Source organism: Passer montanus, unplaced genomic scaffold, assembly GCF_014805655.1.
Source record: "Passer montanus isolate IOZ18808 unplaced genomic scaffold, ASM1480565v1 scaffold37, whole genome shotgun sequence".
Classification (NCBI taxonomy): Eukaryota; Metazoa; Chordata; class Aves; order Passeriformes; family Passeridae; genus Passer; species Passer montanus.
The window spans coordinates 4,294,423-4,320,180 of NW_024368485.1; the positions used below are offsets into that span (position 1 = coordinate 4,294,423).

A 25,758-nucleotide genomic window follows, 5' to 3' on the forward strand; every position below is an offset into this window, starting at 1 on the left:
AGTTTAAAGGCAGTCTAGCAGAGCCCCAGGCTGTGAGCTGGCCGATCCACGACGGGCCACGGGAGGACAGCAGTCACCAACAGCTGCTCGGCGGCACTGTGGCACTGAATCGGCATTTTGGGGGCAGCGAATCGGCATTTTGGGGGCAGTCTCCCCTCAGGATGCGCCGAGGGGCGCCGGATTCCCGCCAGGACACGCCGGGAGCAGCCGCGCTCCCCGCGGGGCCCCGTGAGGGGCGGCCATGGCGGCGCGGGCGCGCGCGGGGCAGGGCGGGAGCGCCAAGATGGCCGCGCCCGCGTGAGGGGCCGCCGGTGCCGCTCCCCGCGCGTCCCGGTGCCCGCGGGAGCCGCCGGAGCGTCCCGGAAATAATGTGGATATCGGGGCCCCATGTCGGACCACTGTGACGAGAGGGCGACGATGATTGCGGCCGGCGACCTGCAGGAGTTCGCGCCGCGGGGCCGCGAGCAGAGCCGGCGGCACCCGAGCGCCCTGAGCCTGCAGCTGCGGCGGCTGCAGCCCGCGCCGGAGCTCTGCTCCTCCGACGGCGCCGCGGGGCTCGTGGGCTCCCTCCGAGAGGTCACCATCCACGACCGGCACCGGGTACGAGCCTCCCCGAGCTGGGGGTCGGGAGGGAAGGGAACTTCGAGTCCATCCGGTTCCCGCCCGCCGCCGCGGGCTGGGGCAGCTTCCAGCAGACCGGGCTGCTCCAAGGCTGGCCTTGACTTCCAGGGATGGGGCAGGCTGTGCCAGGGCCTCACCATCCTCCCGGGGAAGAATTCCTTCCCAATGTGCCATTTAACCCTGCCCTCGGGCTGTAGGAAGCCATTTCCCCGTGTCCTGTCCATCCAAGTCGCACTCCAGCTCTCTTGGAGCCCCTGTAGGCACTGGAAGAGGTTTTAAGGTTTCCTTGGAGGCTTCTCTTCTCCAGGTGAGCACCCCCAGCTCTGATGGAGATCCAGCCTAAGACTGGATCCGTCCATCTCCCAGCTCTTCTCTCAGAAGGAGTTTAGGGAGCAGGGGGTTCACTAAATATCAGAACTCTACAAAGGCTCTCCCTTACCCATTCCTTCCAGGCTTCCTTCAAAATAAATCTAAATGGATCCTGGTTGTGGGATGCCAGGGTTTTTTGGGTTGGAAGGGATCTAATGGATCATCTCATTTCACCCCCTGCCATGATCAGGAACACCTTCCACTATCCCAGGGTGTTCCAAGCCCCATCCAACCTGGCCTGGACACTTCCAGGGATGGAGCAGCCACAACTCCTCTGTGCCAGCACCTTGTGACTCACCAAACTCATCACACCCGTGGCTCTTGTGGCTTTTCCGTGACAAACCTCTGTTCTCCAGGAAAGCTGGCAGCTGAGGAAAGGCATCAGTGATGTTGGCGAGGAGGTGGATTATGATGAGGAGCTGTACGTGGCCAGCAACGTGGTCATCTGGAGCAAGGGCAGCAGAAGCCAAGCGTCCGCCGTGTACAAGGCATTCACCGTCGACAGCCCTGTCCTGCAGGTACAGGAATGTGGGAGAGGGGCACTCAGGGAATCCGCAGAGCCTTCCCAGGCAGGGAGCACGGGAAGGTGATGCTGTGTGGGAGCAGCTCGTTCTGGAGAATTAATGATGCTGTGTTGGGTTTCAGGCCTTGTGGTGTGACTTCACTGTCCCCCAGGAAAAATCGGAAAAAGCTGATGGTGAGTGTCCTGCTTCTTGTGCTGCTCAGAGCTCAGCTCCCTTGGCTTGGAATAATGGAAATCATGGAATTGTTTAGGTTGGGAAAGCCCTCAGAGACCCCCAAATCCAGCTGTTGCCAAGGCCCCCACAGAACCACATCCCCAAGTGCCACATCCATGTGGCTTTTACAGCCCTGTGCCTGTGTCAGGGCTGGATACTCTTGTGAGGAAGAGCTTTTCCCAATATCCACCCTGAATCTCCCCTGGTGCATCTTGGGGCTGTTTCCTCTCATCCTGTCCCTTGTTCCCTGGAAGCAGAGCGTGATCCCCACCTGGCTGCACCCTCCTGTCACAGAGTTGTGCAGAAGGTCTCCCCTGAGCCTGCTTTTCTCCAGGCTCAGCTTTCTCAGCCAGTCCTTGTTTTCCAGCCCCTTCCCTTCTCTGGACACACTCCAGGAGCTCATTCACCACGACTTGAAATGTCAGAATTTACTTTTTGTGTGTAAGGGCTGTCTGAAACAGAGTGAAACTTCACTGTGTAATTGCTTTGTTCCTTCCTTTCCAGTGTCAGGCAGTGAGGAAATAGTGGAGAAATGTATCTGCATTTTGCAGAATTCCTGCATAAACGTGCACAGCATGGAGGGGAAGGATTACATCGCTGCTCTGCCTTTCCAGGTAACTTCTGCCATGCTTTTTGGACATTTTTATCCACAGTTATGTTCCCCTGCTCTGCATAAAAAGCCTGAACATCTTATTTTCCTATAAGACCCTCAAACTTCATCAACACAGCACATGGTTGATTTTTTATCCCACCATAAATCCATATTTTTTTTATAGGTTGCAAATGTCTGGCCAACCAAATATGGGTTGTTATTTGAGCGCAGCAGTTCTTCCCATGAGGTGCCTCCAAGTCCACCCAGGTATGGAATGAGGAATTTGAGGGGTTTCCTGTTGGATAATCTAATAAGGAATGGAGGAGTTGGAGGGCAATGGTGAAAGATCCATGTGTTTTTGATAGGAAAAGGTAAAATTGGGTGGAAAAGGAGGAAGTTTTGTTTGGCCCCTCCCTGGGAGTGTTCAAGGCCAGCTTGGATGGGGCTTGGAGCAGCCTGGGATAGTGGAAGTGTCCCTGCCCATGGCAGGGGGTGGAATGGAATCATTTTAAGGCCCCTTCCTACCCAAACCGTTCTGGGATTTTATTGATGTGCCACTTCCAGTCTTTTTATCCCATCCCAGTGACTCTGAGTGGGCACACTCAAAGCTGAGTATTAAAACTATTTGGGAGTGCTAGTCCTGGGAATAGGATCTGGGAAACACCAGTCTGATTCCATCAAGGTTTGTCCTGGGAATTGATTCCAGGCTGTTGTGGACAGCTGGGAGAGTCACTGAGGGATTGTCATCGAGGCGTTTTCTCTCAGCTGCAGGATCCCATTTCCTCTTTGGTGGGGATCCCGTTCCCTGCTGGGTGGGGATCCCATTCCCTGTTTGCTGAGGCTCCCTGTGGAAGCCCTCTGTGGATGCCAAAGGAAGCAGCTGGACAATGCACTGATGAGCAGCTTTAATCCACTCTTTTGGGTTTTTCCCTGGGATTCTCTAGTCCTCGGAAGAGCTGGGATTAGGGATAGAGGTCCTGAAAAGTTGAGTCTACTCAGTCAATCCAACCAGCTTTTGGAGATGGAATCTGTGTCCCTGCTGTCACATTCCAGGCTCTGATTTGTCTGGCTTTTCCCTAGGGAGCCTTTGCCGACGATGTTCAGCATGCTGCACCCCTTGGATGAGATCACCCCTCTGGTCTGGAAGTCTGGAGGTACATTGGATGTCACTGGAGTCCCTCAGGGTGGCAGCAAATCCCAGTGTGTCCCTGGCGTGTGCCCTGTGTCAAAAAATTCGGGAAGAGTCACTTCCAAGGATGCAGTGAGAGTGGCTGCATGAACAGGGAAGCTGCTCAGGGGAGAAACCCAGATCATGGAAGGAAGAGAGTGTGGGAAATGCTCACAGTGTTGTCGTGGGGCTGATCCTTAGGAGTGCATCCCTGTTTTCCAGGAGTGTTTGGATCGTCCCGGGTGCAGTACGTGGCTGACCACACGCTGAGGATCGTGTTCCTCAGCGCTGAGCCTTCCATTGTGATGACCTACGACACTGTGCAGAGCTTACACACAGTCTGGGCCCTCAGGAGAGTCAAGCCAGAGGTGCACATTCCCTGGGGAATAAGGATCCCTGGAAAATAGCTGTGTGCATTTCCGGGCCCTTATGTGTGTCAGGAATGCCTGGGATTTGGGATTTGTTTCATTTATAAGAGTAAGATGTTTGGTGGGGCTGGTTCTTTTGGTTTTTAAGAGTTTTTTTTCCATGGATTTACCTGGAGCAGGGGGATCATGGGGTGGTGGTGGTCGTGGATTGTGTTATTAACATTTTATTCCATACATTGGACCAGAAGCTTAAGAAAAGTGGAAAGTAACTTAGTGCCATGAAAACTTTGACAGTGAGGGTTGTGAGGCCCTGGCAGAGTTTCCCAGAGAATCTGTGGCTGCTCCATTCCTGGAGATGTTCCAAGTTGGACAGTGCTTGGAGCAACCTGGGATAGGGGAGGGTGTTCCCATGGCAGAGGGTGGAACTGGTTGGGCATTAAGGTCTCTTCCAGCCAAATCCTGTGATTTTGTAAAAACCGTTGGAGCAGTTTCTGTGGGAGTGGAAGAGCAGGGTTGATGGGATTAACTCCGTAGGCTGAGCATGAATTTCTAACATATAACTGATGGGGAAGACTGTTGGAAAAGCCTCTCCCTGGCTGTCCTTGCCCACATGCCATTGGTTTTCCTCCCAGGAGCAGAGCCTGGTGCTGAAATTCCCAGAGCAGGGGGGCACCCCCCAGCACATGGCCACCAGCAGCTCCCTGACCGCTCATCTCCGGAGCTTCTCCAAAGGAGACTCCCCTGGGGGCTCCCCCTTCCAGAACTACTCATCCATCCACAGCCAGAGCAGATCCAGCTCCTCTCCCAACCTGCAATCCCGCTCTCCCACCATCTCCAACATGGCTGCTTTGAGGTGAGCACCCACAGCAAATCCCAAAGGATGGGACCTATGGAATAGCATGGACACATTTTGCTCTCTGTGTTCCATTCAAGGCTCAGGTGCCTCTTGTGTTGCAGCACCTGAAATTTCCCTTGGAATGCCCTTCCTGTGCCATTATCCCAACAGTACAGGAGGGTAGTGCCTGTGCCAGAGCCAAGGAGGCTGCTCTGTCATGGACCAAGGAATATCTGAAGGATGTTTGAGTCCCAGGAGTGTTTTGGGCTGGCTTCTCTAAAGAAATTAGAGGGAAGGGGTTGGGAGGGATTTTTGGTGGAAATGAACCATCTGAAATCCTTTTTAAATCTCATCTGTTGGATTTGGACAGAGATGCCTGGAAAACAATTAGAGAATGGTTTTCCTGTGCTAGAAAAAACAAAAGGAAAGTGAGCTGGTTCCTGGTTTAGGGTTTGGTTGGGTTTTAAAGTGGGTGGATGAGCTCCCTGGGATTCTTACTGATTTTGAAGATCCACTTTTTGGTCATATCCAATGTCTCTGATTCTATCCCAGTTTTGAAGATCCATTTTTTGGCTGCATCAATATCTGATTTTTCCATGATTTTGAAGATCCCCTTCTCATCCATATCCTGTCTCTGCCTGCAGCCGTTCCCATTCCCCAGCCCTGGGAGTCCATTCCTTCTCTGGAGTGCAGAGGTTCAACTTTTCCAGCAGTGCCCAGTCCCCAAGGAGACCCAGCGTTACCCATTCCCCAAATTCCATTTCCAACGACTCCTTCCTCGTGCCGGAGACAGAGCCGATTGTTCCTGAGCTCTGCATCGACCACCTGTGGACAGAAACAGTCCCAAGCATGAGGTCAGGTGGTTTTCTTGGGATGAGAGTTGGGAAGCAGGAGTTAAAGTGAAATCACAGCTTATTTGAGTGGTTTTTCTGCAATTGGAGCCATCTTGGAGTCTTCATGGACTTGCATTCCCTGATTTTTTTTGGGAAATGATGATCCCCAAGTGCCTGGCTCCCTTGAGAGAGCTGAGCACTTGGATCAGTTTTCCCTGGTGTGTTATTCCAGGCTTTCTGAATGGTTTCATGGAGTCTCCAAAGCAAAGCAAGTTCTAACCTGGTCCTTTGTCTCTTTTCCAGAGAGAAGAATTCCCAGGCATCCAAAGTGTTCATTTCCACTGACCTTTGTGGGCAGAAATTCCTGTGCTTTTTGGTGGAATCCCAGCTGCAGCTGAGGTGAGCATTCCTTGGGGACACGTGAACCAGGAGAAGCACTCCAGAAATTCCCAGCTGGAAGTACATCAGAAGATTTAATTAACTAGAAAAGTAAAAATAAGTTGATTTATTTTGGGCAAAGCAGGGAAAAGGATGAAGGAACCACAAAACCCACAAAAAATTCACTGCACTGTTGGAAGTCTGTGTTTTCTTTCTGTAACAACACCCAGGACAAACCTTTTATGTTTCCTGTTCTCCCTAATCCCTAGGTGTGTGAAATTCCAAGAGAGCAACGATAAATCACAGCTGATCTTTGGATCTGTCACCAATATTCCAGCAAAGGATGCGGCTCCAGTGGAGGTATTGCTACCTGTGGAATGTCCTTGTCATGCAGCTGGTGCCTCCTTAATTAAACCCAAGGAGCTGAATGTGCTGCTTGATTATTCCAGGGAATTGACACACTGCTGGTTCTGGAAGGCAGTGGGAATCTGGTGCTTTATTCTGGAGTGGTTCGGGTAAGCGACACCTTTTCCATCCCTAATTTATGTGCAGTGCTGGAAAGGGAGTTCTGAAGAATCCATGGCATTAGTGGGACAATTAAATAATTTTTGTGGGGGTTGTTTTTAGAGAAAAACTTAACTTTTTGTTTCCCTTTTCCACCAAAAAGGTGGGAAAGGTTTTTATTCCCGGGCTTCCTGCTCCATCCCTGACAATGTCCAACCCAATGCCTCGGCCAAGCACTCCCTTGGATAGTGTCAGTACTCCATCCAAGCCTTTGAACAAGCACCTGGGGCCTCTGGAAGAGGTAACAAATGATTAAATATTCCCTTTTGTTGTAATGATCAGTAGTTTTTTATCTTCTAAGGTGACTTTTGGAGTTGAATCTTTCCTTCTTGTTTTGTAAATCCGCTGAATAAACTGTTTAAAGAGGATTTCTGTGGTGCTGCCCTGTTTATTTATTTCTGTTTGCCATAAAACTTCCAAGGCAGGGAAAAGAAAGATTTATATTAATTTCCAAGATTCTTGTTACTACTTCAAACCCAAAAATTATAGCTGTTCTTTGCTCAGATCCACTTTAATTCTGAATTCCACTTCAATTTGAACTGTAAAATGGGCTCATTTTTCCCACTTTCCAGAGTGTGCTTTTGTCACCAGTTCCGGAATTAAGGGATTCTTCCAAGCTCCACGACTCCCCCTACGTTGAGGACTGCACTTTCCAGCAGCTTGGGACTTTCATCCAAGCCCTGAGGGATCCTGTCCACAACAGAGTAACTTTAGTAGGTATTTCCCTGTCCTTTGGGGCAACACTTTTGGTAACAAAGATTATTTCAAAATAATTCAAAGATTTCCAGTGTTTCACATGAATTCCACATCTTAATGTAGCAAAAACCAGGATTTGGGAATATCTTCACCCACTAAGGAGTTCTGAGTTGATAGAAAACTACTCTGCCTGCACTTGATGCATTTCCTGATTTATTTCCACTTTTGTTGAATTTTCCAGGAGCTCAGCAATAACACCATGGTTCGGATCAGTATTCCTGAAATCGCCACCTCGGAGTTAGGTAGGATTCCAAAGCTTTAGGTGGCTTTTGCTTTGCTTGAGGAAGGGCTGGGATGCCAGTTCAGACATGGCTGGTTTCAGTAATGAGCAAAAAAAAGGAGTATTTTTCCTTATTTTTGTTCCAAATTGGAGGATTTGTGCTCAACTCAAGGAAGAGCTGTTAGAGTTTCGTGGCTTGATTTAGAGTTAAAAGCAGGTCCAGCAAGAGGAACCTGTGGAGATTTCCACCACTGATGAAGCAAATCCCAGTAAACCAGAGCTGATGGATGATTTCCTTCTTCTCCAACAGTGAAAAGATGCCTGCAGGGGGTGAAAGCCATCCTGCCCAAGGAAACAGCTGTGCAGATGTTGGTGAAGTGGTACAACGCCTACAACGCCCCGGGAGGGCCCAGCTACCACTCAGAGTGGAATTTGTTTGTCACCTGTCTCATGAACATGATGGGTTACAACACTGAGAGGCTCTGCTGGACACGGAATGTGAGCAAATCCATTCTTCACTTCTGATTTTCAGGCGTGTTTTACTCTGTCTTTATTGTGAGATAAATTTACAAAGTGCTTATTATAAAAATAAATGATGAAGATTTGATTCCAGCTCAACACCTAACAATGCTATATTAAATTTGGTTAGTCTCATCCATATTGAATCGATTCTGAGTTTAGACACAGGTCACAACTCAGATTGTTGTTCCCTAAAGAGGATTTTGTATTTCAGCAAATCCAGAAGTACCTCAAACCACATCATGTCCTACTTGGCTTGAGTTCAGATGTTGTGATTCACCTAGGAAACCTTGGTTTCAAAGAAATCACAAAAAACCTTGGCTCATAAGAAATCACAAAGAAATCTCTATTTAATTTTTCTTTTTCTATTTATTTCTTTTACATTTGTTTTCTTTTTCTTTAATTTGTTGCAGCTTGATTTTGAAGGGTCACTCTCTCCAGTAATTGCTCCAAAGAAGGCAAGGCCATCAGAAACTGGGTCAGATGAGGTAAGAAGTGGTTCCCTCTGTTATATTTGGATTGGTTTTTAGGAAAAAATTCCTCTGTAACAGTGCTTTGGAATTACCTTTCTGGAAATTATGTTCACCATGGATCCTCTGTCTTTGCTCTAGGACTGGGAATATCTCCTGAGCTCTGACTACCACAGGAATTTTGAGTCTCATCCCATTGCCAAAGCTCTGCGCCTGGACCCTCTGGAAGTTTCAGCTTCCAGGGATGACTTTTCCCAGAGCCTCAGTCTGGATTCCTCCACCCTCCTTTTCTCCCACATTCCTGCCATTTTCTTTGTTCTCCACCTCATCTATGAGGAGCTCAAACTGAACAGTCTGATGGGAGAAGGACTCCGCTCCCTCGTGGTTCTCCTGGTTCAGCTGGCCAGGTATTCCCACTGGAAAATCCTTTATTTTCATGGGATTGCCCAAATTGCAGCAAACTTGCCCTATATTTGAAGGAAAGGAATATTTAAAACCTTTCCTATTTGTTCCATGGCTCCAAATTCTTCCCCAGTAGCAGCAGCTGCCCAAAGGTGGCATCTAGGAGGTTGGGATGGCTTTTTCCCAGTCTGTGACTCCCCTCTCTCTCATTCCAGGGATTTGAAACTGGAAGCTTACATGGATTATTACTACAGGGACTACCCAGCCCTTGTCAAAACCTCCAGGCAGACCTGCATAATTGACCAGGGTGAGTTTAAGCCTTTGACTGTTCTGTGGTACTTGGATGTTCCCTTTGTTTTTAACTTTCCCCTCATTCTGGAGGATTATCCTCTGCTTATTCCTTTGAGATAACTCAAGGCACCTATTTAAGGAAGAAAAATTTTCATTCCTGTCGTAAAATCCCATCTGACAGGAGGGATCTGTAACTTTTTGTGGGGAAATGCTGGATTTTTGTTGTTGAAGGAAATACTGGAGGAATTGGGAATGGTGAGGAATTCTTGTGCCTTTTCCCTGAGCTCACGGTCTTTGCTGTTCATCTTAAGTCCAAACAGGTTTCATGCTCCATCCCTCCTTTTTTTCTGCTGAGCCTCCAAGTATCTTCCAGTGGCTGAGTTCCTGCCTGAAGGGAGAGGGAGTGCAGCCTTACCCCTACTTACCAGGGATCTGTGAAAGGAGCAAACTGGTGGTACTGGTGAGTACTGGGGGACAGGGAATACAGGGAATGTGCCTTGTTCTGTCAGCACTGCCCTGTGGGCAGGCTTTGCTCCAGCTGCTGGATTTCCTGGGAGTGAAACATCCCTAAAGGAGGGTGAAATGACAGAGGGATTCATTTACTGGATGTATTGGAGCTGAGTAGCTTCACCACTTCTTTTTGCAAACTAGTAATGGAACTTGGAATTATTTGTATTTTAGGAATGAGAATCCCCCTGTTTTCTCCTTGGGCATCAGTATTTAGTCCTGTGAGTGCTGATGGTATCTCCTGGTCACCATCACTTCCTTACTCATTGATGGGAAAACCATTCCAGCTGGGAGCAGAGGTGTCAAGCCTGAGGTGCCTAAGGAGAAAATCAGGGATTTCTCTGGATCTATTTTCCTCCTCTCTCTGCCTGATCTGCCCTTGCATGGCTCAGAGTTGAAAGATCTTCATAAAGCCCACAAAATCATTTTACCTGGATGTGATTTTTCCCAGAATTTTCAAAATATAGTGGCTGACCCCTTGGATTTTTTTGGCTGGACCCAACAGCTTTTCACTTGGAACCTTCACAAAATATCCAAGGTGTGGAGGAGACCAAGTGGAAAATGTGTGTGTCCTGCAGGAGAAATGGAATGTCCTGCAGGAGAAACACAAGAAGGATAACTGGGAACATGTTTTTGTGTTGGGAAGATATTTATCATTTTTCTCTGGAGCAATGAGGGAAAATTCAGTGCATTGTTTCAGGGTGGATTTTTTTCCCCAAAATTTAAAGCTTAAAAGTTTGTTGTTGTTCAGTTGTTTCAGTCTCCTTTTCCCCACAATACACCTGCCCCACTTCTGTGGTTGTATTCCAGTTACTTCCTGCCTGTTTTTTCTGGGAAGCAAAGGAATATCAGCCCCAAAATGACTTTTTTTGGTGTCTCTCCTCCCCAGAGTGTGGCCCTGTATATCCTCGGGGATGAGAACGCTGTGCTGAACGAAGCCTCCCATTATTTGTACAAGATCACATCAGGTAAGGATGCTTTGACTCCATCCTGGGAGTGCCTTGAGCTTGGAAAACAAGGAATTAACACAGCCTCGTCTTTCCTAGGCCAACGGAAGCAGCAGATGGAGCAGGATGACAATCGGTATGGAAATTTTTTTTTGTGTTGGTTTATTGAGTTTGTGACTTCCTGCTGACTTCTGGATAAGATTTTATTGGTTTCTCCTTAATTTTCCAGGTTCAGTTTCAAATCCAACACTTCTGTTTCTAGCCTGGCTGAAAAGTTGGTCCTTTGGATGACCAGTGTTGGTAAGAGCAGAACAACATTCCCAAATAACCATGTGTTGGATAACAGGAAGCACTCTTTGTCTGGGGATTGCTAACACTTATTTGGGTTTTTTTTTCCCTCCTTAATTTTAAGGTTTCACCTTGAGGGATCTGGAATCTCTTCCCTTTGGTGTGGCCCTTCCCATCCGGGATGCCATCTACCAGTGCCGGGAGCAGCCGGCCTCGGACTGGCCGGAAGCCGTTTGCCTCCTCATCGGCCGCCAGGATTTGTCCAAGCAGGCCTGGGAAGGGAGCCTGCAGAAGGGAAAATCCGTGAGTATGGCCACAAAGGGATTTCCAAGTCCCAGCGTTTGGGCAGAGCAAGCAGCTCAGGAATTGCCAGCGTAATTCCCAAACTGAGGGCAACAAAATGGAGGATTTATGTGTACAAGGGTTTTTGTGTGAAAAGCAACATCCAGCAGGGATGGATAATCATGGATAGCTGGGAAAACTCAGGATAAATCACATTTTTAAATTTAGACAAAAGTCTTACCTCCAGAGCTGTTGGATTCCTCCTCCTCCCATTCTTTGGTGCTTTCTCCAGAGGCTCTGCCATCAAGCCATGGCACAAGGAGAAGGAAGTGGGTATTTGTCAGAGGCTCGTTGTGTTGGCATGGCTGGCATCCTCCTTTTCACTAGAAGAGCTGAATTTGGAAATACACTTGCCATATTTCTCTTTTGTTCCCAAAAAAAGGTTTTAGTTATTTTATCCTGAGGTAAAATGATTTAAAAAGCAGTGTGGTGTTTTTCTCTTCAACATTTTCTTCTGACGATGCTATCACCAGCATCCCAAGGAATTGCATCTCACTGAAATGTCCTTTGTTGAAAGCCAAAAATCTTCTTAAGGTTGACATAAAATCCCTTCATGGCAGAAGATTGGAGCCTTTTCCAAAGTCAGGAATTGGAATTGAAATCTCAAGTCCATCTTGGTCAAGATCCTTTTTTGCTGTCTCAGCTTTGGAAGGGATATTAAAGTTATTCCAGTTTTCTGCAACAAAGTCTTTATGATTAATTGCATATCAAAACTGTAATTAATTTGGCAGAAAGGTTAATTAACTCCAGGTCAAACTCCACCTGCCACCACATGAAAAATCCTTTTTGTTTGCTGCTGGTAGAAGCTGTGCCCAACCGAAACCCTCACGAATCATCAAAAATGATGATAAATTTGATTTTATCACTGACTTTATAACAATGCCTCGAATTGATGTGACCTTAAAAGGCCAAAGTGAGCTTCAAACCCCAAATTGTTTGTCATTTCTCAGGAGGGCAGGGTGGAGTTTCCTGTTTCAGAACGGACGCTGCTGCTCTGGGTGGTGCAGTTGTGTGTTGAGATTGAGTGTGGATTTACCAGAAGAAATTGGGTTTCATTCATCAGCTCTTCATTTACTCGCCTTCCTGAGGCCACATGTTCCCAGAGAACCACAGGAAGATCTGTTCCCTTTGGGTCCTCTCATCACTTGTGTGATGTGAGCAAACAGGAGAGCAGAGTTTTAGGAAAGCATTTCTTAAATCTTGTATGGGAAAAGGGTTTTCCAAGAGTGCTCCTAAGCTTTGGTGCTTTTCTGGTCATGTGTGGAAGTTCCAAAACCATTCTGGTGCTGTGATGAATCCCAGGTTTTATGATAGTGAGGAAATTTGGGATTTTCTGCTGTTCAGGCTGTTTGTTTTAATGGGTAATTTGCTTTTCCAAGGTGGTTCTGGAGGGAATCCAAATTGATGTGTGAAAACATCAACACTTTAAATATTAACACAGGGTTTGGAGCAGAATCTGCAGAACAGCAGCTCTGGTTGGGCAGATCACAAACTGGGATGATCACAAACTTGGCTGATGGAGTAGGCAGGGAAAGGAAAACTTTCCTACAACTGCTCCAAAACAAGGAAAGATTTTGAAATGACAAGAACTTCATCACACGTCACCTCCTCAATGCATTTGAGGTGTCATATCCTCTTGTCTTTAGTTATTTGTCCCATGTGGTTGTGCAAAATTACTTGATTTCCATCTTTGGAAATCCTTTCGGCCTTTAAATTCCTGTAAGGAGCATGGGAATGCTGTGACCCTCCATCATTGTGTCTGTCCCTTCTGTGTACAGACCCATCATTGTGCAGGTTGAGTTCAGGTGGTGCCTTCCTGACAGTTTCCCCCCTGGAATTGTCTTTTCCCTTTCCCTTGCAGTCCATGGGCACGGTGCTGTCCTCGGATATTCCGTCGGCAGCCGAGTCGGAGGAGGATGAGGATGGCATGAACGACATGAACGAGGAGGTGATGTCCCTGATCTGGAGCGAGGACCTGAGGGTGCAGGAGGTGCGGAGGCTCCTCCAGAGCGCCCGGCCCGTCCGGGTCAACGTGGTGCAGATGCCAGAAGCCAGTGACCATGAGTACATCGAGGAGAAGGAAAACAGGTGAGGAGTCCTGGAAGCATGGAATAGCTTGGCTTGGGTTGGGTTTGGAAGGACCTTAAAGCTCATCTCATCCCAACCTCTGCCATGGCCATGGACACCTTCCTCTATCCCAGGTTGCTCCAAGCCCCATCCAGTGTGGCCTTGGAAATTTCTCCATTTCCAGATGTTTCTATTTCCCAGTATTTCGTTCAGCTGAAATGTTGTGGGGATATATTTAGAGGCTCAGAATCTAATTTTTAAAAAAATCATAATCCAAGTCTTTGGAGTTCCATGGACCAAAGCTCTGTTGGAGTAGGGGGCTCTTGGTAAGGACAGACAGCACATTGAGGTCAGTTGGGGTTGAAGGGATTTTGTAGCACTTTCTTCTGCCCCAGAAATGTGAATTATAAGCAGGACCTACTCTGTAGAGACCAAACCATCCATGCCCTGCCTAAAGCTGGAGAACCCTTTGTGATAGGCTGCTCTGGAGAGAGGGGACCTTGGAATTCCACAGAAAACATTCACTGTCCCATCCCATTCCTTTGAAACCTGTGTCCAGTGGCCTCGATTATCCCTGCCATGCTTTATTCACTTTTTTGGGAGGTTAAAAACTAAATTAAAAAGCAAACCTGAGAACATCATTACCATGCAACATGTTTTGAGTCTGACCTAGGGAGCTGAGTAATCTAACGAGTTGAGAAAGTGTTTCCAGACTAAATCGTAGAGAATTGTGGTCGGCATTCTTGGAAGCACCTTATCACCTCTGTACGTGGGTTATTACTCGGTGTTATCACCACTCATAGCAGGATCCCGCAGGGCAACCACCTTTACTTGGCTTTCTCCTCTCACCTCACTTCCAGCACAGCTGGGAGTGTCCGTGGAATGGATTTATTGAACCAGCTTTCAGGGAAAAATAGTGCCAGGTTCCAACAGCTAAAAGGTATCTTGGAGGTGAACCTTGTAAGGACCAAAGATTTGGTTCAAAAGGAGAAGGAAGGAGGGAATGAGGGAAAAATGGTTCTGTTCTGTTCAGTGCCTGTTGTTTGTAGGTTGTTTGTATTTGGGAAAATTTTCCATATGGTTTTGGATTCACCTCCCCACCAGGTTGCTGCAGCTGTGCCAGCGAACCATGGCGCTCCCGGTTGGACGGGGAATGTTCACCCTGTTCTCCTACCATCCTGTGCCAACGGAGCAGCTACCCATCCCTAAGCTGAACCTCACTGGTACGTTGGAGCTCCTTCCCAGTCTATCCCAGAGCTGGATGGGCTTTCTTCCAGCTGTTACCCATTACAGTAATTTTTATAGCATCTTCTCCACCAAGAATTTCATGGTTCAAGTGTGGGTTTTGTGGGGATGCAGCTCCTTTGGGCTTTGAATCTGCCACCTAGAATGGTGGAAGATCCTTCTGCAGTGGTCAGGGCCAGTGTTATCAAACACTGAAACCTTTTATTAGCTACAGAATGAGAGAGAAGTGGAAAAATGGCCTAAACATTGCTGGGGTCATAGAGGATGGAGATCCTGCAAAGGGCTGTCCTGACATTCCTGAACATTCTTGGATCGGAACTGTTCCCTCACTTGGCACTGGATGAAGAGCTTGGCTTTTCCTGAGTGCCGTTACCCCCTCTCCCCTGGCAGGCCGTGCTCCTCCGAGGAACACCACTGTGGATCTGAACAGTGGGAACATCGATGTGCCCCCCAACATGGCCTGCTGGGCCAGCTTCCACAACGGGGTGGCCGCCGGCCTGAAGATCGCTCCCGCTTCCCAGATCGACTCCGCCTGGATCGTCTACAACAAGCCCAAAATCGCCGAGCTGGCCAACGAGTACGCCGGGTTCCTCATGGCCCTGGGGCTCAACGGGCACCTCACCAAGCTGGCCACCCTCAACATCCACGACTACCTAACAAAGGTGAGGCCTTCCGGCACATCCAAGAGCCAGATCTTGGATAAGATTGGATTCTTTAGGCAAAACAAGGAAGAAGGTTTATTTGAAGTGCTGCTTTGGAAGTTTCCTGGTATGGGAGAATGTCTGAGTTGCTTCATTATGGTCATGGTGCATGGTTTGGGTTGGAAGGATCCTTTCTCAGTGTGAGGAAGGACTGCTTTCCAAGGAAGTGGTGGAGAACTGGCTGTCCAGGGAGGGCGTGGAGCCTCTGAAGAAACTCCGTTCCAAACCCACCTGGATGCATTCCTGTGTCACCTGCTCTGACTGAGCAGGGGGAATGGACTGGATAATCTTCAGAGGTCCCTTCCAATCCTAAATATTCTGGGGTTCTGCAGAACGAGGAACCTCCAATTCCATTCACAGATTTCCAGCAGTGTTACCACCAGATCTCTCCACCCTGCACATGGCTCATTGGGATAGGCCACTGGAACACTGGGACAGAGGTTTTCCCATTCCTGGACGTGCCTCACTGCTCCTTGTCCCTTTACCCAGGGCCACGAGATGACGAGTATCGGGCTCCTGCTCGGCGTCTCCGCTGCCAAGCTGGGCACCATGGACATGGCCATCACCCGCCTGCTCAGCATCCACATCCCCGCCCTGCTGCCGCCCACCTCCACGGAGCTGGATGTCCCCCACAACGTCCAGGTGGCTGCTGTGGTCGGGATAGGCCTGGTGTACCAGGGCACTGCCCACAGGCACACTGCCGAGGTGCTGCTGGCTGAGATAGGTGGGTGCCAACGCTGGAAAAACAGGATGAGGGCTGGGATAGTCACCGTGTGCACCAGGGAGTTGGGAGTTGTAATGTTGGCACCTTCCCACCTCATTTTCCTCCCATTTTTTCTAACCTCATGGTCCCTCTTGGGAGCTTGTGCAGCATAAAAAGGAAAGTCACTGGATTTAGGAAAAGAAACATGGCAGCATCGTTACTGTTCCTACTTCTTCCACCTGGAAATTTGGTGTCCTAGATTCCCCCGTTTGGAATTTTAAGGGTTTTTAACCACTAGGCCCTAAGAGCTGATGTGAACAGCAGATTTATGATCTCACTTGTGCTCTTATTCTGAGTTAATTTGTAACAGCTTTTCTCCATGTTTACACGGGACTATACTTGGAGACTGTGTGGTTTATTAAACAGGGAATAGGATAAATTTTAAGGGTGAAATTGTTGCATTTCTGGAAATTTGATACGTGCAATCCTTTTTTAGCAGCAGCATTTGGATTGGTTCAGGATCTTAAAGTATCCTCAGTTAAACTTGGCATTTTCACTATGGCTCTAAACTCCAACCATAACATTTAGGAGGGAGTTGCTGTTTGGGAGTGGATGGATGAACTGCCAGCTCCTTGTCATTCCATTGAGGACTTCCCTAAAGAGGGACAGATTTTTATTTTTTTTTTTCTCCTTTCAGTAGGAATTAAGCAATAAGCTGGAATTTTCAAAGGTGAATTTTGCTGGTTTGGTTTCTGCAGGGCGTCCCCCCGGCCCAGAAATGGAATATTGCACAGACAGAGAGTCCTATTCCCTGGCATCAGGGCTGGCCTTGGGGATGGTGTGCCTTGGGGTAAGTCAGCTGCAATAGGAAGACTCATTATCCATTGGGATGGCATTCCAAGAGCTGTTCCATGCTTGGCTCCCAACTGCCTGTGGGTTTTTCTCCTAGAGGAAGGCAGTTCCATGTTTTCCTTCTTTCCATTCCTTAGCATGGCAGTAACCTGATTGGGATGTCAGACCTCAACGTTCCCGAGCAGCTCTACCAGTACATGGTGGGGGGACACAGGAGATTCCAGGCAGGAATGCACAGGGAGAAGCACAAATCTCCCAGTTACCAAATCAAGGTACATGGTGCCAGTGCTGGCTCATTTAAGTTGGAATTCTGGGAGGTGTCTCCATGACTTTGGGAGCATCATTCCCTTCCAAGTGAGCCTGTGGGAAGTGTTCTCTGTGTTTTCCCAGGAAGGAGACACCATCAACGTGGATGTGACGTGTCCAGGTGCCACCCTTGCACTTGCCATGATCTACCTGAAGACCAACAACAGGTATTGACCTGGGAATTCCTGCAGGGTTAAACTGCCCCAGTGTTGGCTCTCCTGAGGTTTGGAATTGCTGGAATGTGACCTGGAAACCCTTTTCTTCTGCCATGCCCTGCAGATCCATTGCTGACTGGCTCAAAGCACCAGACACTATGTATCTGCTGGACTTTGTCAAACCAGAATTCCTTTTGTTGAGGGTAAGATTTCCCTTGTGTTCATTCCTCAGTCTGAATTTAAATGATGTTTAGGAATTCCAGTCCAACATGCCCATCATTCAGAATCCTTTGCTTCCCAGCCAAACTCACCCCTTCCAACAATTCCTCCTTGTAGTGTAGCAGCTTCCTTGTCATGGAGAAATAGGTTTAGGGAGAATAGATGAAAGACACAATTTATGGGGAATGTTACATTAATTTTTAGCTGTGTTTTTATAGCTTTTCCCAATTCCATAGATAAATTTTCTCCCTTTTTCCAGACCCTGGCTCGATGCCTGATTTTGTGGGATGACATCCTGCCCAATTCCAAGTGGGTCAACAGCAATGTGCCTCAGGTAGGTGTTTGTTTATGTGTGGTGTGTTTGTTTCTCAATTTTATACCTCCCTGCATTGTTTTCCATGTGGATATTTCCACAGTCATGTCAGGAGCACAAGGAAATTAGCATTAACATGACAGAGGTGACTGTCCCCTAGGATCCCTGGATTTAGGAGCACTGGGGACTAGAAAGGAGATGAGGAGAGATGGGATTGTTCCAGACATAAAATTATGTCAGGGAAAGGAAGGGATTTACTTTTCCCTGCATTGCCAGATCCAAAACTGCTGCATGGAGTTGAGCATTAGGAATAACTTCCCAACAGTGGAACCAGTGATATTCCAAGATATGGAATATCTTGTATGGAATTTTTAAGACGAAATGAGCTCAATACCTATGAGAACTACAGGATGCTGATGGTCTCTGTTGGGGAAAAACCAGCTTTTCCTTCCCTTAGTGTTTGGTGTCACTTATGAACTCTTGATGGCCAGAGTGTCAATTAGTTATCAGTTTTCTCTTGGATTTATTTTCCTTTCCTGCTTTTTACAGATCATAAGAGAGAACATTATCTCTCTTCATGCAACAGAGCTGCCTTCCTCTGAAGACCTGAGCTTGGAAACGCTGGCGTGAGTAACATCCCAAAAATCTCCTCCTAGGGAATTTTACTGTCCTGTAAAGGAGAGTTTTCTTGTATGGGATATCCTCTAAAGGATGAGTCTTCCCTTTTATTTTTAAGGCATGAAGGAGTTTGTGCTGTGTATTCAGATGAGGAGAAGAGGAACATTTAGTCATTTCCTGTTTATGTTGTTCCTTAGGCAAGCTCACGTCTACATCATCGCTGGAGCGTGTTTATCCCTGGGATTTCGCTTTGCTGGGTCAGAAAATCTGGCAGCATTTCAGTGCCTGGTAAGAGGAAGGTTACTTGATTCCGTTCACTTCCCAGGGAGCTGTCACTCACCTTTTGGATCCATACTCACTGGGCATTCCTTTTCTTTCTAGTACAAATATGCCACGGATTTCCTGAAGTGCTTGTCAGCTCCGACAGCGTCCATAGTAAGTTTTTCCAAGCATAAAGATGGTTTTGTGTGACCCTCAGCAAAACCTCAGTGGGAAAAAACCCAGCCCTTTTAATTTCCTGGATTACACATGATATATAGGATGTGGCAGAGCTGCACATCATTGAAGGACTTTGCTGTCTCTCCCTCCTTCTGGGGAATGTGGTTTTCAGGCTCCAGGGTAGAAAGTGGTGGGTCATCCCACCTGGAATGTGCTGTTGACCATGGAATTGTGATGCAGCCTCTCTGTTGTGCTTGAAGACAGGTCACTATAACCTGGAAACGTGCCTGAGTGTCCTTCTCCTGGCCCTGGCCATGGTGATGGCCGGCTCTGGGAACCTCAAAGTGCTCCAGCTTTGCCGTTTCATGCACAAGAAGACGGGGGGAGAGATGAACTACGGCTTCCACCTGGCTCACCACATGGCTTTGGGGCTCCTCTTCCTGGGAGGAGGAAGGTAATGGGCCTTTTCCAAAGGCAGATCTCAGCCCTTACTTCCATTATCTCCATTTCCCTTTTTTAAATACATGGATGCACAAAGGTGTCTTCTGTTGGCAGAGAAAGTCTTGTCTTTGTGTGCTTTTGGAAATTCCTTTCCTCGTCCCACCAAAGTATTTTGGCCTCCTGTGTTTTTTAGAAGGAAAACTAAAGAACAATGTTTTTTCCTACAGATATTCCCTGAGCACTTCCAACTCCTCCATTGCTGCTCTTCTCTGTGCTCTGTACCCTCACTTCCCTGTTCACAGCACGGACAATCGGTAAGGCTTTAGTGGGGATCCCATTTCCTTCAGCTGAACCATCCTCTTACAAAGGACAAATGATGGATTTTTACCAAAAATCAATATTTGGAGGTTCTCCATTAAAAAAAAAAAAAGTGGGAAATGGAAGAAGTGACAGATCTTTGGTCAGTGAGGAAACACCATCTCTGCTGTACTCTTGTCGTGTGGCTGCTCCAGTTTGCTCAGCTGGAATGATTTTTGTGGAAGATCTGTCCATTTATGACCTTTAATTACATTTGTTTCTGCTCCATTAAGCCCTGTTCTGTTAATTAACCAATACCATGGCTACACAAGCTGTATTGGGGTGTGGAGCTGGAACTGGGTGTCTGGGATCCTTCCTAGCCCATGCTGAGCTCCTGGTTCCCACCCCAGGTACCACCTGCAGGCTCTGCGTCACCTGTACGTGCTGGCAGCTGAGCCCAGGCTCCTCACCCCCGTGGACGTGGATACCAACACCCCCTGCTACGCCCTCATAGAGGTCACCTACAAGGTAACGTGGCTGGGAAGCCCTGAGGAGCTGTGGGATGACCAAACATTCGGATTTATCCCGGTTTTCATCGGAGTGGCATCCAGTCTTGGGTTTGGTTTCAAGCTGTGGTGGAGACGAGGTGAATTCTGCACAAATAAGTGAAGAGTTGGGCTCAACCCAGGCACACCTCAGGTGTGCTTTGGTGGCACCTGGAGAGCAGAAGGGAGGACAGGGAGAGTCACCAGTCTTCAAACAGGCAAGGAAGGGTGTCCTGACTGACCCAGGTTCTTCTGCTTCTTCAGAAGGATTTCCAGAGGCTCAGAAGTGGCTGGAATCATTTGTGGTTTTCCAGGCCTTCTCCTAATTCTGAGATGAGCAGCTTGGTGTTTCTCCTTGGTGCTTCCATCAGGGAAAAATCCTTTCTGTGGGATTTATTTTATATGGGAAAAGGGAGATGCTCAGAATTGAGATATTGGAATTTTTAGGGGGAAGAGGTGCATCTCTGTGATTCTGGCAAAGAGTTCTCCATGTTCTTGGTGCTTCCATCAGGTGTCCTTCAGGAAGAATCGTTTCTGTGGGATTTATTTTATATGGGAGAAGGGAGATGCTCAGAATTGAGTTCTTGGAATTTTTAGGGGTTAGAGGTGCATCTCTGTGATTGCAGCTTGCTTCCCAAACCTTCACATTTCAGCCTTGCCCAGCGTTAAGTGTTCATCCATCCATTCATGGAAAATACAGCTTGGGAATTCCATGTTTCCTGACATGACTCCTGTGTTTACTTAGGAACAGGACCCCCTGCTTGCTGCCAAGGCAGTTGTTCCCCACGAGATGCCTTTTCCCTACTTTTCCCATGGAAATGAGCTTTTCTAACCTGTGGCTCCTGTGATGTTTTGCAGGGCACGCAGTGGTACGGGGAGGCCACCGAGGAGCTGATGGCCCCCACGCTTCTCCCAGAGCTCCACTTACTGAAGCAGGTAGAGGAAATCTCTGTTTTAATGGAAAATCACCTGGATTTTATGTCACAAGTCTCAAGACCTGAGATCTGATGGGTTTTGATTCCTTAGCCTGACTCTGGATGACATTGTCCCATTATGATTCCAAAGACAATTCTCTGTCTTCTGTCTTGATCAAGATCTTCCAAGATCTGATGCAGCAGGGAATTCCCTGTAGGAGACACAAACCTCCTGCTGAATTTTCTGTGTGGGCAACACTATAAAACAGCCTAGAAAAAAAACACAGTAGAAACCTCTTAATTAAATGATTCTTGTTATTTAGTAATAAAATGTTTCTATTGACAGATCAGAGTGAAGGGCCCCCGGTACTGGGAATTATTAATAGATCTAAGCAAGGGAACGACTCATCTCCAGTAAGTGTTTTTTAATGCTCAACTGAATCATGACCTCGTAGTAATCGTATTTCATGGTTTTTATAAACCCTCCCACAGGTCTGGGCTGAAACCTGTGTTTCATCAAGTCACTGTTGTGCATCTGACAGCACTTTAGGGGGGAAGAGAGAAACTGCAGAGTTGGGTTTCACCCATTGAGGTGAATAATTCATGCAAAAAAACAGGGTCGGGGAAAACCTGATAGTAAAACCCACAGAGACTGGCAGTGGGATGGAGGCACCAGAGAGCAGCTACAACTCATGGTTTTGGTTTGGTTTTGAGTGGCGGTGATATCACATTTCCCAGACTGTTGGGGACTGTTACTGCCCTGTGAAATGCTTTTTTTCGTGTCACCCCATGTCACACAGTGCCACCCCCCCTCGTGGGGGGCAGCTGTGGGAACCAGAGATTTTACCGGAACACAGGATCTGGGGTGGGGGGGGTGGAAATCATTCTCATCTTTGCACTCCCTGATGAGGGGTGGGAGAAACCAGCTCCATCTTTGCTCACTAATGTGGTGCTTTTAGGTCATTTGCTTGCCGTTGATCAATCCCAGAATCATTTAGGTTGGAAAAGACCTCCAAGATAATGAGTCCAATCATTGATTGCCCTCTTGTCAAGTGGAAGGATTAAATTAAGCTCAGTCCATTAGAACAGCCTGCTTTGGGTTGGAAGGGATTTAAGGATCACCCAGGGCCATGGGCATGGACACCTTCCACTACCCCAGGTTGCTCCAAGCCCCATCCAGCCTGGCCTTGGACACTTCCAGGGATGGGCCAGCCACAGCTTCTCTGGGAAACCTGTGTCAGGGCCTCCCCACCCTCAGAGGGAAGAATTCCTTCCCAATATCCAGCCTGAATTTCCTCCCTTTGAACCCTAAATCAGCCCCATTGTGCCATTGCAGGTCGATCCTTTCCAAGGGTGGCATCCTGTACGTGAAGCTCCGGGCTGGGCAGCTCTCCTACAAGGAGGATCCCATGGGCTGGCGCAGCCTCCTGGCACAGACCGTCACCCACCGCAACTCCGAAGCGCGGGCGTTCAAGGTACTGCTCCCGGGGTGGCTCCTGCCAGGAATGCTGCTGAGGGAGGGAATTCTGGTGGCTCTCACAGGACAGCCACATGTAGATGCATCTGCCGTGGGCAGACACAAGTGTTGGACACATCCTGCCCATGAAGTGCTTGATCATGGAATCATTTGGGGTGGAAAAGTCCTCCAGGGTCATGGAGCCCAGCCTTTACATCATTGAATCCAAATTTTAGATCATGGACTCCAACCTTCAGATCATGGAATCCTACTTTTAGATTGAATCCAACCTTTAGATCATGGAGTCCAGCCTTTAGATCATTGAATCAAAATTTTAGATCACTGAGTCCAACCTTTAGAGCATCTAGCCTTTATATTGTGTCCAACTTTTAGATTGTTGAGTCCAGCCTTTAGACAGGGATTCCAACCTTTGGTGTGGGTTCCAGTTTTCTCCCTTGTGTTCTGGACGCTTGGGAAATCAGTTGTTGCCGTCTTTGTGCACAATTTCAAAAAGTTCATTTTAGGAATGTGTTTTAATTCCTTATTTTTTTTTCCAGCCAGAGGCAATTTCCGCTTTCACTTCCGATCCCGCTCTCTTTTCATTCGCCGATTATTTCTGCAAACCAACTGTGGACATGGGCCAGGTAGGAGGTGTTGGTCTGGGCCAACACTTATTCCATGGATAAAAAGTAGGGAAAACCTGCCTTAAACTGAAGCAGAATTTAGCCCTGCAGTCAGCAGGAGCAGGGAATATCCTGCAGGATGTTGTGTAATACAAGGGTGATCCTCTGATTCCTGTTGGTTTGATATTGGAATTTTTTGTCCCATTCCTTGAGGAATGCATTTAACAAAACTAGAGAGCCATGAAGCATTTAGGGAAAGTCACAGAATGGAATTTCTTTTTAAATTATTTAAGGGAGGGCATGAAACCCAGTTTAATTATCACAAGGAAGAAGTCAAGTGGTATCATTAATTATCCCAAATTCTTGTGATTCCACTGCATGGATTAACTTCAGTGGAGGCAGGAACCTGGAATAAATTTTGCCTGACACCTGTCTTTCCTCAGAAACAGGAAATCCTGGACCTTTTCTCCTCCATCCTTTACGAGTGCGTGACCCAGGAGAATCCGGAGATGCTGCCCACGTACATCGCCATCGACCAGGTAGGAAACTCCTGTTCCTGTTGGAAACAACACTTTTTCCCACTTTTTGGGGAGCAACAGTGGCCATTCCGTGTGCTGTTCCAGAGGAGTGAGGGCAGGGGTCGAGGAGTCATTTGCTTCCTGTTACATTCCTGCTCCAATTCCTGCTCCCAGGCTGTGAGGAGGCTGGAAAGGCGGGAAATGTCCGAGACCTTTGAGCTGTGGCAGATGAAGCTGGTGCTGGAATTCTTCAGCTCCCGGAGCCACCAGGAGAGGATGAGCAGGAATCCAACCCGAGGGCTCTTCATGAACTCGGAATTCCTGCCGGTGATGAAGTGCACCATAGATAACACCTTGGATCAGTGGCTTCAATGTAAGGAGGAATTTCAACCCAACCAGTGTTGGAATCCTGAAATGGTTTGGGTTGGAAGGGACCTAAAGACCATCTCATTCCATCCCCTGTTGCTCACCTGGTTCTTGTCTGGCTGATCCACGTTGATTTTTGACTCAAAAGTATGGAAAACTGATGAGGGAAGGGAGGGCATTTTCAGTGTGGTGTGGAACATTCCCTGGAGAATTGTTTGCTTGGAGTGGTGGGAAGTTTTTAGCAGGGAAGGTGATGTTTCCCAGAGAAAATTTCTTCCTCATCTTGCATAGGGAGAATTTTCCTGGAGCAAAAGCAAACGGTGACCACAGCAGGGTGGCCATGGCAGAAGGAGGGAGGTCGGAAAACAGCCTCCCAGCCCACCTCCTGTGGGGAATGGAGGCTTCACCGGGATCCCTCTGTGGAAATCCTGCTTCCCAAATGTCACCAAAGGTATTCCTTGTGCCTTGCAGCCGGAGGGGACGTGTCCCTGCATTCCTACCTGAGCGGGCAGGCTCCAGAGGAATCCCAGCTGAGCATGCTGGCGTGCTTCCTGATTTACCACTCTGTGCCCACACCGGGGCAGCTGGCAGCTGGAGGCCTGGAAGGTGAGTCTGGAACTGGGATTTGGGGAAATCCTGCATCCTTTCACTGGGCAGCTTTTCCTTGCTCTCCAGCAGCCTGGGAATACACCAGTCCTGAGGTTACTAAGGGAAAAGAAAGGCAGCTGGACCTTAATTTTGGGAGCTCTATTCCTTGCTTAGGGCTGGGGCAGAAATGTCACCACATCCATGAGGGACTGGGGGCCTATCCCAGGAATCCTGTGCCAGCCACAAATTCCTGTGTCTGGGCATGGAAGGTTCCAGTTGTCTGTTACACACCTCTCTTCTGGGTGTTCTTTTCCTCTGTGTTCTCCCTCTTCCTGGATTTGGGATCTCTTTTCAAGGAGATTTGAGATCTCTTGTAGAACTTCACTTTCCAACCAGCGCAACACAAACGGATCCACGGGGTGACACCTCCAGAGCTCTCTGAAGCCTTCCCCTCCAATTTTGCACAAAACTTTGCTCGTTTTTACACCCTTTTCCTTTGCTTTGGATGTTCTAGGGAGCAGGAACTTCTCGGAGCTGCTGCTGAAGCTGAGGAGGCTGCACGTGCCCGTGCGGGCGCTCCTGCGCCTGGCGCCGCTGCTCCTCGGGAACCCCCAGGCCATGGTGCTGTAATCCCACCAAGCTTCCCAAAATCTCCTTCTTTTTGTACCTTCCCAAACAGCAGACTCGCCCCCCAGCTGTGGCAACCACGACCAGGAGTTATTTATAAATTGTTATGAGGAATTTAAAAAAAAGAGGTATAAAAGTGAGGTCATAATAAATTTACTTTTGTAACGAAGGTTTGTTTGCAAATGTGTGGTTTCTGTGGGGAGCTTGGGAAAGACCTTGGCTGGGAATGGTGCTTTTCCTTGGCTGTATAGCTCCTTTGCTTGTGGTGGATCTTATTTTCAGACAATGGAATTAATTCCTGGTTTAAACACTTTGTTTTCCCTTCCTCCTTGTGTATCCCCCTGGATGAACTTGGAGCAGGGCTCGTTTCTTGTTGGTTCCAAGCAGAGCAAATCCTTAACTCGTCGCCAAACACATGGAATTACTCCATGAAAAGCAGCCAGAGGTTGAGGGATTACTCAGCCAGAGCCAAAGGCTTGGATTCTGATTATTGTGGTTCCAAATTTAATCCCGTTCTGTGGAATTTGTGCTGATTTCTCCCTGTTTTTTCCCAAATCCT

General features: G+C 47.9%; 1 protein-coding gene across 1 annotated transcript; it reads left to right on the forward strand.

Annotated features, from left to right (window-relative positions):
* Window positions 1-267: 267 nt before the first annotated feature.
* On the forward strand, window positions 268-25,368 carry ANAPC1 (anaphase promoting complex subunit 1). The gene is made up of 47 exons (XM_039717118.1): window positions 268-600; window positions 1,347-1,508; window positions 1,636-1,687; window positions 2,232-2,341; window positions 2,504-2,586; window positions 3,400-3,473; window positions 3,710-3,855; window positions 4,488-4,708; window positions 5,335-5,544; window positions 5,827-5,922; window positions 6,171-6,261; window positions 6,351-6,416; window positions 6,569-6,706; window positions 7,038-7,178; window positions 7,403-7,463; window positions 7,752-7,939; window positions 8,374-8,448; window positions 8,572-8,837; window positions 9,048-9,139; window positions 9,435-9,583; window positions 10,520-10,598; window positions 10,677-10,713; window positions 10,807-10,877; window positions 10,990-11,168; window positions 13,069-13,295; window positions 14,379-14,497; window positions 14,910-15,181; window positions 15,710-15,944; window positions 16,682-16,773; window positions 16,913-17,047; window positions 17,166-17,248; window positions 17,361-17,439; window positions 17,715-17,789; window positions 18,318-18,394; window positions 18,584-18,674; window positions 18,768-18,821; window positions 19,085-19,278; window positions 19,493-19,579; window positions 19,973-20,090; window positions 20,966-21,043; window positions 21,368-21,435; window positions 22,358-22,496; window positions 23,035-23,121; window positions 23,544-23,639; window positions 23,793-23,991; window positions 24,456-24,590; window positions 25,087-25,368. The coding sequence occupies exons 1-47, from the start codon at window positions 388-390 to the stop codon at window positions 25,200-25,202; spliced, it is 5,856 nt and encodes a 1,951-aa protein (XP_039573052.1). The 5' UTR covers window positions 268-387; the 3' UTR covers window positions 25,203-25,368.
* The last annotated feature ends 390 nt before the right edge of the window (window positions 25,369-25,758 follow it).

Coding starts and splice junctions, on each gene's coding strand:
- ANAPC1 (XM_039717118.1), top strand. CDS start 388: ATGTCGGACCACTGTGACGAGAGGGCGACGATGATTGCGGCCGGCGAC. Junction 17,790..18,317: donor TCAACAGCAATGTGCCTCAG/GTAGGTGTTTGT, acceptor TGCTTTTTACAG/ATCATAAGAGAGAACATTAT. Junction 19,580..19,972: donor GTTCACAGCACGGACAATCG/GTAAGGCTTTAG, acceptor TTCCCACCCCAG/GTACCACCTGCAGGCTCTGC.